We start from the raw sequence: 14,661 nt of genomic DNA on the forward strand, positions 1-14,661 counted from the left end.
ACAGTTACAGACATGTCCTTAATCAAGCCCTTTAAATGTCTGTGAATTCCGACCTTAACATACAAAAAAAAAAGTCTCTAAGTCTCTTTGTTTTTATAGAATTCCTTTGTGTTTCTAATCTGCAGAAACATATGTTTGAGTAGCCAAGCTACTTGCACATTGCAGAAAGACCACTCTGAAGAGTCCTTCACATCACTATGTTGTTGGTTAGGAATACGTGTTGTTCAGATGCATTTGGGATGATGATGTTGGTGAGCTGCGATGTTGCAGGCCACTGCAACAAAGCCATTTGTGGAGCAGTTTGAGCATCATCACTGGCAGATATGCTCTCCGCTACGGCATGAAGCTCCTCTTCATACCTAGAGATAGCAGGGCACTGTTGGGGATGCTGAAATGGAAGAGTGCAAAAGCTGAGGTGACACTTAAGGACAGCCTTTCCTTACAAAACTCCCTTTGCATGGTATTGCTTCTTTGTTTAAGAAAGAAGCACAGCGTTCAAGACATTATGTAAACAAAGATGACAGCAAAAGTTCGAAATAACTAGGACTTTTTGAACACCTGCTGGAGCTGCAGATAAAATACATTGATGAGTTTCTTTTGTGTATTCAGAGAATCTACATTTCACTTTCTCCTCTTACTGCAGCTACTACAACATTTGGTGCCGGAGGGTCAACTGCTGCAGAGTAGCAACACTGTGCTGCTTCTCACAGGATGGTGGTGTAGCCAGATGTCCCCTGGAGCCTGGCCAAGGTCTGAATTCCCATTGTCATGAGCAAGACACATGTCGTTTGCCCCACTCAGGCCTGGCACCTTCGTTGTTGTGCTTCCATCTGATCACTGAAAGAGGCTCAATAAATAAGATAATGTATGTCAGCAGTTACTGATGCTAAAATTTTGGGGACCTTTAATCTTGTCTGATATAAAAGGTCCAAATAGCACGTTCATTAAAGTCACAGTTCCTTTTTCTTGGAAACCCTCTCTAACATCTATTTCCATGGCTGATAAAACCTTCCTGTAAGTATTTGGATTGCAGAAAAAAAAAAGCCTAACAAAATGCAGGATGAAAGTAGAGAGTGCCTTGGGAGATTTAGGAATATCTGACGAACACCTACTGTCTTTGCTAAGTGTGAAGACTTAGGAAGAGCATCCCTTTTGTAATGAGACTTAGTACAGTGTTCTACATAAAGTGAAAGCAAAAAACCTCTCTGCAGTCTTGGAAGCAGGACTCAAAACGTGAAATAGCTTGAGTAGCTCAAGAGACAGTCACGCTTGAAAGAGACACGTTGTCCAAGATGGCCTGTACATGTCATTTGAGAGAAATCCGTATAAGTTTTTCATGCGGTTCAGGCATTTCTGGCAACTATACGCCATGCATTGTGTAAACAATAATTGTTTTATGACTGAACAAAAGAAAAACTCCTTTTAAACAATGAAAGCAATGTTTTTTTAGTCTTTATACATGACAAAAACATGACTTGTGGATAGAATACGAATTGTCAAAACATCTTGAATTCCACAAACAAATTAAATAAGGATCCAGCTCAACGGGGACTGATGTTATTGCTTCAGTATGGAAAGCTTCTTCCTCATGGGCCTGACCAAAATCACATCAGCTACTTATCGCTAACACTGTGTATCAGAGGACTCCGAAGAGACAGACGGCCAGACAGAAGGCACTTGTTACTTATACCTCTACTGGCATGTACCTTTCCTTGGTAGGCAGATTTTTCCAACAGCTGGAGTTGCAGCAAATGTTTTGGCTCCTGCACGTGCCATAGGAGCAGAGGACTAGCACTACCTTGGCACTGCTTGCCGCTAGGTCCATTACCTGGCCCTGAACTTTCCATTTCCACTTTTACTGCCCTCTCTGTAACACCCAGGCTCTGCTGATTCACAATATCTATTTCAATCAAACTGCATTTACTTTTCTACCACCTGTATTGTGAAGAAGGGATGAAATTTCCCCTCATGTTTGGACTCCATCCTTTTCCCCCATGTCTGTGCAGTCCTTCCTTCTGTACTCATGGATATCTCCCCAAAATCTCTCTCTTTGTTCTTTTCTTTGAATTTGACATTCATGGAAATGGCACCAAATCTACACTGACTGTCTAAATCTATATCACTCCTTTGTTCCTTCACATCCCTACGCATTCTTTGCTGCATAAGACTATCAGTCTCATTCATATCTATCTCTCTATATCAACTCTTTTAGTTCCATTCTCGTTCTTTTTTTTCCCTCTACGTCTGCTGTAACAGGGCACTGAACTGTACTGTGTTTTAGTGAAAAGAATTTGAACCATGTTTTCTGGGCTTCAACCATCAATAATTTGTATTCCCTTCAGGCAAAACAAAAGCACTTAGCTATATCTAAACAAAAATATTAGTATTTGATGCATTGATTTCATCTTGTATCTCTTTCATGTCAAAGAGTCACTGGGAACAGTGACAGAAGAAATGGTTGAGAAATAACTGTTGATTATTTATTTCTCCTTAAAATACTGATTCATTAAGGACAAAACATCACAAAAATCTGACTCTGGACAATCTTCTGATAGAACAAATACAAAACTTCTCTGCCAGTCGTGGGATATGTGGACTGCCTACTACCCAAGATACTAGTTTCTGTCATTCCACAGAAGGAAGAATGATGACAGTTCCCAAGACTGTTTCTACACAGAATGTTAACACTAATTTCTTAATTAGTTTCCCAGGCTACTCAGCTTCAACAGCCTAATGAATCATTTGCTCAAAGAATCAAACACTGGGTTTTGGTGTCTGGCAATTCTTGTGTCCTCGGCTGCTGGGGCAGTCTGGCTGTGGACAGTCTGCCTGGCAGCTCCTCTGCGAAGGGACCGCTGTTGGGTTTACTGCTGAAGCACCTAAAGAGCCTTGACAGGTCTCAGTTTCACTCATGAGAGCAACTGGATTTAAAGATTTCTTTCTTAGGGGGATGCAAGTCATCATAAAGTGCAAGAAATCACTTCTAAAGAGAGAGAAGAGAGAAAGAATTTTTCCAAAGCCTTGCAATAATGATAAGACATCAGATTCCTGTAGAATATAAGATTAGAGACATGGTTTTGAGATTGTTATTTTGCAAAGACCTAGAGCTCTCAGGAAATTGCTAAGAGCACCCCCAGCCTGCATGTGTGAATATCCAGGAGTCCGAAGAGGAACCCTGGACACTGGTCTCAGCAATCTAGGGGGGCTGCACTGTGCAATTCTCCATTTCCAAAAGGTTTGACAGGAGAGTCTGCCTGGGAATCTCAGAGCTAGTGGCGTAACCAGGTTCTTCCACAACCCAGCTCTTTTAGGAGTAGGTGCAATTTGGCATTTCGGTCCACCTGTCAGATAAAAATCAAAGTCAATCCAAAGGGGTACTATTTTCTGTTACAATGAAAATATGTTTTTCTTTCTACATTAATGTTTCCCTCTGCTCTCAGCATGCAGGTTATAATACTGCTCATTACAGTTTGTTGTATTTCTTTTTAATGATCTCACAGAGGTTATAATCGGGTCTTTCTTCTCAATATATTAGAAGAATTTTTGCAAATGCATTAAAAAATTTGAAAATTCTCTTCAGCTTTTTCCTAAAAGTGTCATTGTTTTTGCTTATAGCTTGTTATTTTGGGTGGCATAAGGCTATTTAGGGGAGTCTTATGTTGCCTGCTCAGTCCCTTTTAATGTATAGTACTTAAATTACCGCACAGTGTAAAGACAGTGTAAAGACAACGCTAGTTTATTCTCATTCTCAGCTAAAACCCAGCATATAAACTCTGCTTTTTCTATAACAAAGGTACGAGCTAACATAAATGTCACTTAATTACATATTTTATATGCCTTGTGAAGCAAAACCAAGATCCACGCCTGGTGTAAACTGCCAGGCAATAATATGGAGTTGCCTTAGACTGTTGGTCCTCCACTGAGACCTCAAAAAAACACCAGCTTGGGGGGAAGAAAGATTTTGTAATACTGTTGCTGATCTGCTCAGGGATAAGACTGACCTTGACAGGGATCCCTTCTCTTCCCCCACATCTGTGTGCGAGTTTTCGTGGCTTGAGGGGACCGTGCTCGGTTATCATCCTAATGGTTTCAGGGGCAAAAGGCATCCCAGTACTGACACCGGGACGCTGTCGGGACGGGCACCCGGACCCCTCTGCACGTGTGTGTGCGAGAACAGGGGACTCCCCCGCCACCCCGGGGCAGGCAGAGCAGGGTAAACGCCGTCCACAGCCCGGCAGGAGCCCGGGATGGCGGGGGAGCACCTGCGGGTGGCCGGGATGGGCGAGGGGGCGTCCCGGCTGAGGGGAACGACTCGCACCTCTTACGGGGGGGAGCGACGGCGGCAGGGAGAGGGAGGAGGAGAAAAGGCAGCCGAGGAGAGGGGCTGAGGAGAAACGGGAGGGAAGAGAGCCGGGGTCTAGAGGAGGAGCTGAGCGCAGAGAGGCGGCAGCGGGCCGGCTCTCAGTCGGGCCGGGAGCTGACGGCCGCCGGAGCGGGAGGCGGCCGGGGGCAGGTGCGGGAGGCGCCGAGAGCCGCAGGGCGGCGGCCGCCCGCGGGGCGGGGGGCTCGGCTGGGCGCCCCGGCAGCGGCCCCCGGGCCCTATGGTGCCGCGGCGGGACCCGGCTCCTCCTCGCCGCCTTCGGAAGGGGCCCGCGGAGCGGCGCGGGGCAGCGGAGCCCGCCGGCCCCCGCTCTCGGCGGGCATGAGGAACCTGCCGGTCCTCCTCCTCTCCCTCTGCTGGAGCCTGGGGCGGGTAAGTCACCCCGCGCTCACCCCCGGCCCCGGGGGGGGGGGGACCCCTCTGGCTTTTCCCGTTGCTGAGGTGACAGCGCGGGCCCCTCCACGGGCTGGCGGTTCCCTCACGGCTCCGCCGGAGCGGGCTCGGCGGTAGCCGTAGCAGGTGCGGAAACTCCGGGCCCGCGGCACTCACTTCGGGAGACAAGCGACTGCCGCCACTCGCCCTCACCGGGCATCCCCGGGCGGGGATCGGGCAGAGGAGGGGGCTCCTGCCCCCGCCGGGACCCCCAGCCCCTCTCCGCGCCGCCGCTGCTGGGCCGGGCTCCCCGGGGGGCGCCTCCCCGCATCCCCGGGCGCTCCTCGGGGGCCGGGACGGCTCCGCCCCGGCGGGGCAGCGCGGGCCCGGCCCGGTCCCAGACTCCGGCGGAGCCGGCGTCGGGCGAGTGAGTCCTTCCCCGCTATCTTGGCTTTCCCCAGCAGCCGGTGGCCACCGCTGGTTCGCCAAGAGTTTTCCGAGGGCACTGCCGTGGTACGGGCTGGAGGGTGGTTATCAGTCATCGTATGGGGAGAAACCCGCATGATTAATTCTCCTTTAATACGTGCAACCGGATAACAACGCACAAAGCATTCAGAATATTAAAGTCTTCAAATTTAAGGCGTCTGCTTTTAACATCTTTATATGTTTAAGTGTTTCTTCAGTTGTTTGTAAAAGTCTATAACGTTGCTGGAAACGTGATTTATGAAAAATAAAAAAGCTGCCCTCTAAATCTTTCCATTTTTTGTTACTGTAAATTTAAAATAACAGATCATTTCCACCAAAGGTCGGCAAACCGACTTGTGCTTGTCAGAAGAAATGTTTTTCCAAACTGCTGTTCTGGATGCCTTAAAGTTGTAAAGCCACTAAAACAGCAGAGAGACTCCTCAGCTGGATTTCCAGCTAACTGTCTGCCTTTACAATGCCCAGCACAGCGCACAGGGTTCTGTGGTCAGTGGTTACAAAGGATAACCCACCCTTGGTAAAGCGGAGGGAAAGATGGATGAACACCAGCCCTGAAAGGTGACGAGTGCCCTCAAAATCTGTTTTGGGGTTCTTGATGTGTTTTGGGACGTGGTCAGTGCCACACAGTCTTGAACCCTCTGTAGCTTGGCAAAGTACATCTGAATGAAACCAGGGTATTAGAACAAAGTATATTACAATTTGACATGTGTCCTGGGTTTGAAAAGTAATGTGTTACCTTTGGGTACTAACAAAGTTATGGTCTCAAAGTAACCTTGGCAATTAGATCACCGATACTGAGAAATCTGCACTTCTTTCCTAAGTATGAGAGAGAGAAGTCACTTACTCGGCAGGTTTCTTAATTCTTAATTGTAGTAGCTGCTTTCATTTACCCCTTTTTTAGTTAACATGTCCATTTATTGGAACCTACCTTTCCAAGACCCAGTAATTATAATACTTTTTGATGAGTAGGAGATCTACTCTCAGTTACCGAATGTTTGCAATTGGAAAAAAAAAATAATATTCAAAATCTGTTACATGAAATGAAAATGCAATTAAAAACATTATGTATACATGGGACTTTATTTTACATGGGAGTTATCTGGAAAGTAGATAATACATAACAAAGCACATACCTTCAATGTAAGGCTGAACTTTCTATTATAAGTTCTATAAATCCTAATTTATGTTAAGGATCTGTACAAATTCACTTTAAAAAGAAAAAAAAATCTTCCCTGGAAACCTATAATTTCAATAGTCAATATAGAGAAAAGATGGGGAAAAGGAATTAAGGTTCTGATGTTGTAGATGGTGAAATGAGACATTTGGAGAAGAGACAGATTTTCGTGAGTTTTCATAACGGCTCCTGCTGTCATGCTTATGGATATTATGCTGTGTCTGTAAAAGCCGCACAAATGGCTTTTCCCCAAGGAGACTGCAGAACAACCAGGTTCTCAGTCCTAACTCCGGGTCCTAGGTTCTGGGTCCATGATCACAGCTTAATTAATTAAGTATTGCCGTTTAAAGAAATAGCATCTCATGAATCAGATACTATTACCAGATTTCTGCTATTAAACATCTAGAAAAAGTAAGAGAGAGAAAAGGGGAGAGAAGCTTGGAGAGACCACCCTTTTCTTGATACTACGAGAGTTAGGATGACTGCAGTACAGCATAGTCACATTTTATTTCATTATGATGTTATTTTTTTTGAGCTAATCTCACTGTCCCTTCAGCTCTAGTGGTGTTTCCTAGTTTCTGTTGCTCACCTACTACAGTCGTTTTTCCCATGGAGTCTCGTATGGAATCTGCATGTTTTTCTATTAGGTTCTGTCTGCCTCTGTGAATCCAGCTGACTTCAGTACAACTTCCCGGTGTCTTGTCTCTCTCCCCAGTACTGCTAACTCCTTGTCTCTTCCCATGGACATAAATAACCGTTCCTGAAAACCAAGGAATTGGGGGCAGGGCTATAAATGGGTAAAGGCAACAGTGCTTTACTTTTTAAAGAAGTGGGTTTTTCTTCCTATGTAACGCTTGCATCAAATAATCATGCTCTGGGGCCTCCAGGAGGTAAAATATACATGGTGGAAAAGGGAAGAAAAGCAAAATTTACCATGTCAAAGAGAATGCACTTTGATTGGTTTTCATGTTCTGTGATTCGTATTAAACTTTCAGCTTCCTGACCTACTACGAAGGCAAAAAAAGCAAATGTGTTTGCTTTCCTGCTTCAGTTTAACTCAGTTTTTCTGGAGGAAAAAGTCTCATGAAACAATATTGGTGAATGCACTAGAAAGTTAAATATTTTCTTGTAGATGACAATTGGCCTTGAAATGCTACAAGAAGGAGCCAATGAATGCTCTAGTGGATTATTTTAACATTTTGTTTTGTAAAGTCAACGTGTGGGAAGCTAAAATGGGCAATGTCTGTGTCTGTAAAGCGCCTGCTGCATACTTGGGCAAAACCCGTGCCAGTTAAAGTTGTGCATTTCATTATTGGTAGTTGCATGCTTCATAAAGCCTTTTAATTTGTGTTTCAAGACCCTGTCCTGTTTTTTAATTCGACACAGGTGAATGGTGTGCATCCAGAATGCAGATTTCAGCTGGAGATTCACAAGGAGGAAACAAGGTGCATGGAACTTCTAAAGAATGTGAAGCCAGTGGACTACAAAGGTAAGAAAAGATAAGCTGTAACCTAGAGACAAATGGAGTACTCAAGATTTTTCTCCCTTTACCTTCTTTGCTCTTGTGGTTGCAGTTGCCCTATTTCTACTGTGCTTAACATTTTCAGGTATTTTAGAATTTATGCCGATTTTGTATTAAAGGTACAGCTGCAGCAAGCGTATTGTGAGAGGTGTGCCAGGCATTGGGTGGGACATTAGATGGGAGCAAATGCATTCTTGTGTTTCAAGCTGTTGCCTCGAGTATTTTCTGACTGTCAGAGAAGCTGCAGGCTGGCGATGACAGGACCAGCAGATAGAACAAGTCTGAGGAGAAGTTCAAAGCCTTGGATTCATGCACCTCTCTCTAGCTATGGCTGAAAGTAAAGAACTAGTGGCAGGAATGATCTCTGGGTTTCCCAGGCAGAAGATGTTCCAGATCTTCTGTTTTGGAAGACCAGATTCACCCCCAGAGTACCAGAGTCATGCAAAGGAAAAACTGGACAGTAGTGTTAGATTCAAAAAACAGATTCTCTCTGTTACTTTATTGTTTTTATTTTCTCTCTACGTAGAAAGATAAATATAGAGATATGGACAATTGTAATTTAATAGAAGAAAGAAGGAAGAGCAGATGTAGTTTATTATTTCTTTATTTTATTTTTTACTATATTTCCTTGCTACATTTTCACCTGAGTGAAAATTATGAATACGATTAAGACAAAATGACAAAATGACATTTTTCTTGTAAGTTGGAGCTGTTGATAAAGCCATTTGTTCAGCAAGCAAAATATGAAGGCAACAGATAAATCCACACAGCCAAAAGAAAAGCAAATCTGTAACATTAAAGTAGCTAGGGCAGAACTTGGTTAAAAGGTTTTGGCTTTTTAGGAAAGTTGGAAGTGTGTATTTATTAATTTTATTTTTTTAATGACAAAGGTATTAATGTTTTCTGATTAGTACCTTTTGTAAACCATATGCCAACACTTGTGAGTGGAAAGTGGTCTCAACTCACCTACTGGTGAGAAGGTAAAAGTGCTTCTTGGAGTGCTTTTTTTGCATATGTTACCTGCCCAGCACTCCTCTGGTAACATGTAAGTGTTGAAGGGAAGGATGGGCTTTCATTGAGACTTAGAAAAAAGGGAAAGAAATTTTAGATCTAAAGGCAATGGAACGTTTTTCAGTTCAAAACACAATTTTGATTTTTACAAAGTCATATCACATCTAAAACTAATCATTAAACTTCTGTTGTCAAATGATCTTTAAGTGGCTGGAAGTATTTAATTTCATATTAGTTCTACAAAGCCCTAAGCATCAGTGGTGTTCTGCCTTTTGATATGGTAGTCTAGGTATGTATCATCTCATCTAGGTATGCATCATCTCATCTCATCAAATATACCCCTTGGAATATTACAGCTCTTGCAGTGCAGTTGTTTTCCTTTGTCTGAACTAGGTGATACACAGTGTATTTGTTTTTTCATACTCAGTCTGCTTTGAATGCGCTCTGTAGATGATTATGGTACCTCAGGGACCTGCCATCTGCAGTGCCCTTTGAGCACAAACGTTGAGTCCCAGCTCATGATGCTTTCTCCACCTCTCTTATTGATTTAAATGTGTAACTCCCTCAGTGCTACTCTAATATAAATTTGTATACAACAAAATAATTAAAAGGTTCATCAACAGTTTGTATTTTACTATAATTTCTCCTTTTGATTAATCCAGATCAGTAATTAGAAAAACTATAATAACAGTGAATAATTTACATGGATATCTCTCCAAGCAAAGTCTTACTGGAATGATTAATCTACATTTAGATTTTTTTATTTATATGAGTGGTGAAGAGAGATGGCTGTTCCATAAATAATACTAGTGATAAGCCAGATGGAGAAATAATTACTAGCCCAGCTTAATGAATTAAATCTTGAATTAATAAATTCACTATTAGCTATTATACAGCTTTGAAAGTCAAGCTTTCTTCAAGATCCACTTCTGTGATCCAGATGCTGGGATGCTCCAAGGGTATCCTTGTGATGCACACCAGTTTTATTTTCAGTTCCCTAGGGGTAGAAAGAAGTTTTTTGTCAGTATTTCCTCACAGCCCCTTTTCACTGGAAGAGGGATGTCTCCTGAATGCTGTGGAAGAACTTCACGTCTTGGAAGGAGACAGTATGTTGATTCAACCCTGCAGGTAGTGATAAAACAGCAGTGGAAGGATTTATAAATTCAACTGAATGCCTGGCTGAAACTAAGGGAATATTCCGTTTTGTAGGAGACTGGAATAAAGACCCCATGGTAATGAACCCTTAAAAACTGTGTGTTTAATGTTATAGCAGAATTTATCCTATGTTTCATGTTATAGATACTTTTACCAAGAACCTGTTCAGAAGAGCCTCCGTTAAATATATGTATTTGCATTTCAAAAAATATCTGTTCTCTATGCATCCTTATTTTCCTAACAAACTCTCTGTATTCATACAAAGATGTAAGGAGTATTTTGAACGGAGACTTGCGGATTGTCACAGTGGTACTCTGACTGCTAATAAAGAAGAATTACTAATGAAAATTGGCAAGCTGGAACTAGACCAAGTCCTAGCTCCACACCTAAAACTTGTAGTACACTTGAAACATAATTCATGACAATAAATTCACAAAACCTATTTCACTTCTTGAACGGAAAGGACGGTTATACAGTGCTTATTCACACTTTTCTAACTTTAATATGTGCTACCTGCCTCCCAAAAGCTATAATAAAATCTAGTGAAGGTCCTGTCTAGAATTTGGAAATAAAGGTTCACTGAGATTTTCTACTGGAGGCTTGGGCCTCAATTGTCAAAAGCAGTGGGAATGTTTTCATTAAATTCTTGGGGACCTGAGAAGCCTTCACACCGCTATGTAACATGCTCCATAATTTGACTCGTATGCACAGCTACTGAATTTTGGAGGATCCAAATTGTATGGGACAGGCAGTTTCTCCTTTGACCTAGATGGCAATTATGTATGGAATACCTTATCTAATCATAGAATCATCTAGGTTAGAAGGGGCCTTTAAAATCATCGAATACAACCATTAACCCAACACTGCCAAACCCACCCACTAAACCATGTCCCTAAATACTTCTCATCTCCCATTTAGGGAGATGTAAAGGAAAGATTTAAAGGCAACTGTGGTTTGGGGTTTTTTTTACATAATAAAATGATGCTATATACATCTTACCTGAACTGCCTCATAACATGGGCTAAAGAATTTCACTGAGTAATTTTTGTAGTGTACCTAAAATCATTGACTTGGAAATCTAAGGACTTGCTTACTTCATGGCTTAATAAAACAATAGTGTGTTTTGCAAGGAAACACTGTATAAATACTATGTAAATACCCTTTGAAGGATAAGGATATATTAAAACCACAGGACCCAGTTTGTCTAAATTCTGCTCATTTGCCAACATCAAATTGTTAGATGGCTATCTGGACCTCCTGCTTTGCACTCTTTGGGGGATTTTCAGGCATTAGCCCATACTCTTCTATTAGTGGAGAGCATTACACTCCATTTAGGGAAGAAAGTCACGCTCCAAAGATCCGTGGCAGTGTCTTCCTCTCTGTAGTGCTCTCAATCAAATATGTTTATTTTATGAAGACTGTGTTAGCTTCCATCCACATTTGTTTTCGTCTTTCATCCTAAAATTTGACACCTGAGGTATGGATGCACCTTAGCTGGAAGCCTGAGAGAGAATTTTTTTTGCACTGTCATTTTTGGAGGGCAGATTAATGCTATTCTGAATAATTCATAATAGCTCCAGGTTTTGAGGTCCATATGGGAAAACACTAATTTATCTTTCACGCACTACCCATGGCTTGTCTTTTTAAAAAAACAGAAAGCTCCCAATAAAAGTGATTGAAAATACATAAAAAAAGGCCAACTGCAAATTTATGTCTTTGTTTGGTATTTAGAATTTTACCTTATAAAGTAATTGATTCATTTCCATTCACCTTTAAATGAAATGTGTAATCTTATGGTCGAAAACATTAAAACTCAGTCAGTAGACTTTATAACACGGTTCTACAATAAAAAGTTCTAAAAAGATTTTATCATGAAAAAATTAAGTCTGGTTTTGTTTTTTTTTAATTTTGGACTGAGTGGCTGTATAGTTAAATGGGTCTTTTGAGCTCTTGCTTTCCAAAATGTGTTTTTGTGAGACCCATATGCCAGACAACATTTTTAATTTTAGATATGGCATCTTAACTTTGAGAAAGGGATGTAGATGGAAAGAGAAATGGCTTTGGAAAGAATTTCATAAACCTCTCAAAGAGAGGCTTTATAATACAGCTAGTAATGGGAAATTAAAACAGAAAGGACTAACAAAATGATACTTTAATTCATAAATTTAAAGCAAGAGGGACCAATGTCACAATGTAGTCTAATCTCTGGAATTACACTGCTAGTAGAATTTCACTCAGTGATTTCAGCACTGAGCTTATAATATTGTGGATGAAACAGAACAGATCTTTCTAAAAGCTCTTCAGAACAGTGGGATGAAGATTCAAATGTTGGACCTGTGGCAAGTTGTCCAAGAGTTAGTTTACCCAGCTAACCTCTGCTGTTGAGGCTAGTTTTCCAGCAAGAAAGGTGCCTATTTTGCATTCTAAACCCACACATGCACACATATATATCTCTGTATTGTGCAAAAGAAGGACTGACTGTAAGTGTAACTAAGCTAACCTGATGATCACTCTCCCTCTACATCAGTAAATAGGGGACTTACACAAAGCCAGATGAGGCCTTTCTTTTACTATATGAAAATGAATCTCCTCAAGGTTCCCATTTTCCTTAATCCTCCCAATCACATCAAGGTCTTCCATCATTGTTTGTTTGTTTTTGCAGCTATTTTCTCTGTAAAACAGGCCCGTAGTTCAGACTGCAGTGTTGCTTAGAGTTATTTGAGGTAGCATTAACGGTAGAATTAAATGAAATAGTGGGATCATGGAACTTCCTTTCATGCAGCACCGGTAGCTCTTGGCAGGACAACTTTAGTTTTCTTTAATCTCTGTGCTGCTGCTTTTCTAGCTGTAGTACAGGCATGCTGCTACTTTTTGTTTCATACATTTTTTTATGAGGGGAGCTGGAGGGGCTGCTTTGAATGTTTGTCTATGTTGGCTTACATTAATTGAAATGTCATCATTAATGACACCACATAAAACTGATCATCCTTATGGTGTTGACAATGTCTGGGCTTTGTGGAAGCTGAACTTAATTATTTGAGGGCAGAAGAGAAGCAGAGCTGGCTCATTTTTTGAGGAGGCTGTGCGATAGGTGAGAAAGAACCTTGAATGGAAGGAGCTGCCTACTGAAAAATAACAAACATGAAATAAATGATGAAGACCAAGAAAATGTCCTGATCAGCCTCATTGAAAAATCTCGCATAATAAAGGTTACAAAGAGTGACAATAACAAACTTTTTCAGAAAGAAGAGAGGCAACATGTAGCCACAGATACATTCTACAATTTTGAAGGTCTGAAATTTCTACCCCCAAAAAAACATAAATAGGAATTCAGCACAAGACATTAATAGATGGCATTTGGAGCCCTGAAAAAGGAAACTGCACAGCCATAAGTGAATTTATGGTGGTTTTCAGAAGATTTTGAAAGAAATACTGCCCCACATAGTTTTGTGCTTGAGTCCTGGTCCTGATAAAGACAGCTGTGGCCATGGCATTCTACGCTCCACGACATCCAAAGTTCAAATACCACAAGGAAGAAATCTTGAATATCAAAGCACTAAAAAAGCTCCAGCTAATACAACAAATAGCACATGGGACATACTCCAAACTAACAGAAATATGTGATCCCAATACTTTACAGAGACTTTTAATATTTTTTGGTGGGGTTTATATGAACAAGAGATTGATATTTAATGGTATTTTATGAATTACGTACAGCATGTCTAAATTGGGGCAACACGAAGATAAAGGTACCTCTTACAGCTTTGACTGCACATCCATCAATATCTTTCCAACATAATAGAAAATGGTGTTCTTATGGTAAGATTAGCGTGCTGTCCAGTCATACAAAAATAAATGCTGTTGTATCCAAAGAACATTTTGAGTAATTGGAAAGCAGTATTTATTTCGTAGAAAATTTGGATGGGAATGTGTTTTCTTTTTCAGAAGGCTTTTCTTCCAAAGTTTTAGCTGCAACTTCCATATTTCCTTACAGTACTCTAAAATTTGTAAATTACATTAAAAAATAAAATTAGCTGTAGAGTTTTGATTCTGTAATGGGGAAACTGTTCTTCTGAAAGGAAATGAGACATTTCTTCTGAAGTGTTTCATTTAGCATAAAGCCAGTAATCTCCTAGAAATCTCAGTAACAGTATTTTTGCCATGCTTGGTAATAGGACTGGCTTTTGCAAATCTATAAACTGCAGACATTTAAGGTGAACATGAGTAAACTGTACTGTTTTCGTCATTCTGTTTAACTAGTTGAATCTGACGTATACTGTAGCCTTCCCAAACTCTACTTGCTGTGTATGAGTAGTTTTTGTTGACCAGTAGTTAAAAAAGTTTACATTCACATTTCCTCAGTATTTCTGTACCATTTCACAACAGTGCTTTAGTGCTATGTAAGGATATTGGAGCTGCTTCTTGACCCTTCGGCAATCAGTGTGCTCATTTTCAGAGGATCGCAGGCCCCAGCTCCTTGCGGAGGGGGATTGGGGGCCCCGGGGCAGGCAGGGCCTGTCAGGGCCTGTCCCACCCCAGCCAGGAAAGGTGGGGGACAGTGGG

The 14,661-nt window shown here is 41.5% G+C and overlaps 1 protein-coding gene across 3 annotated transcripts in view; it reads left to right on the forward strand.

Moving 5' to 3' along the window:
- Positions 1-653: 653 nt before the first annotated feature.
- VIPR2 (vasoactive intestinal peptide receptor 2) overlaps positions 654-14,661 on the forward strand; it is a 65,956-nt gene continuing 51,948 nt past the window's right edge. Inside the window, exons 1-2 of one of the 3 annotated variants that reach the window (XM_054192328.1) lie at positions 654-750; positions 7,797-7,899. In XM_054192328.1, coding sequence (XP_054048303.1) covers positions 7,860-7,899 — 40 coding nt within the window. In that variant the 5' untranslated portion in view covers positions 654-750; positions 7,797-7,859. Of the gene's footprint in view, positions 751-4,381; positions 4,754-7,796; positions 7,900-14,661 lie in introns of those variants that run through there. The other 2 variants (XM_054192326.1, XM_054192327.1) reach the window with 2 other exon arrangements.

This window comes from Rissa tridactyla, chromosome 2, assembly GCF_028500815.1.
Source record: "Rissa tridactyla isolate bRisTri1 chromosome 2, bRisTri1.patW.cur.20221130, whole genome shotgun sequence".
NCBI lineage: Eukaryota > Metazoa > Chordata > Aves > Charadriiformes > Laridae > Rissa > Rissa tridactyla.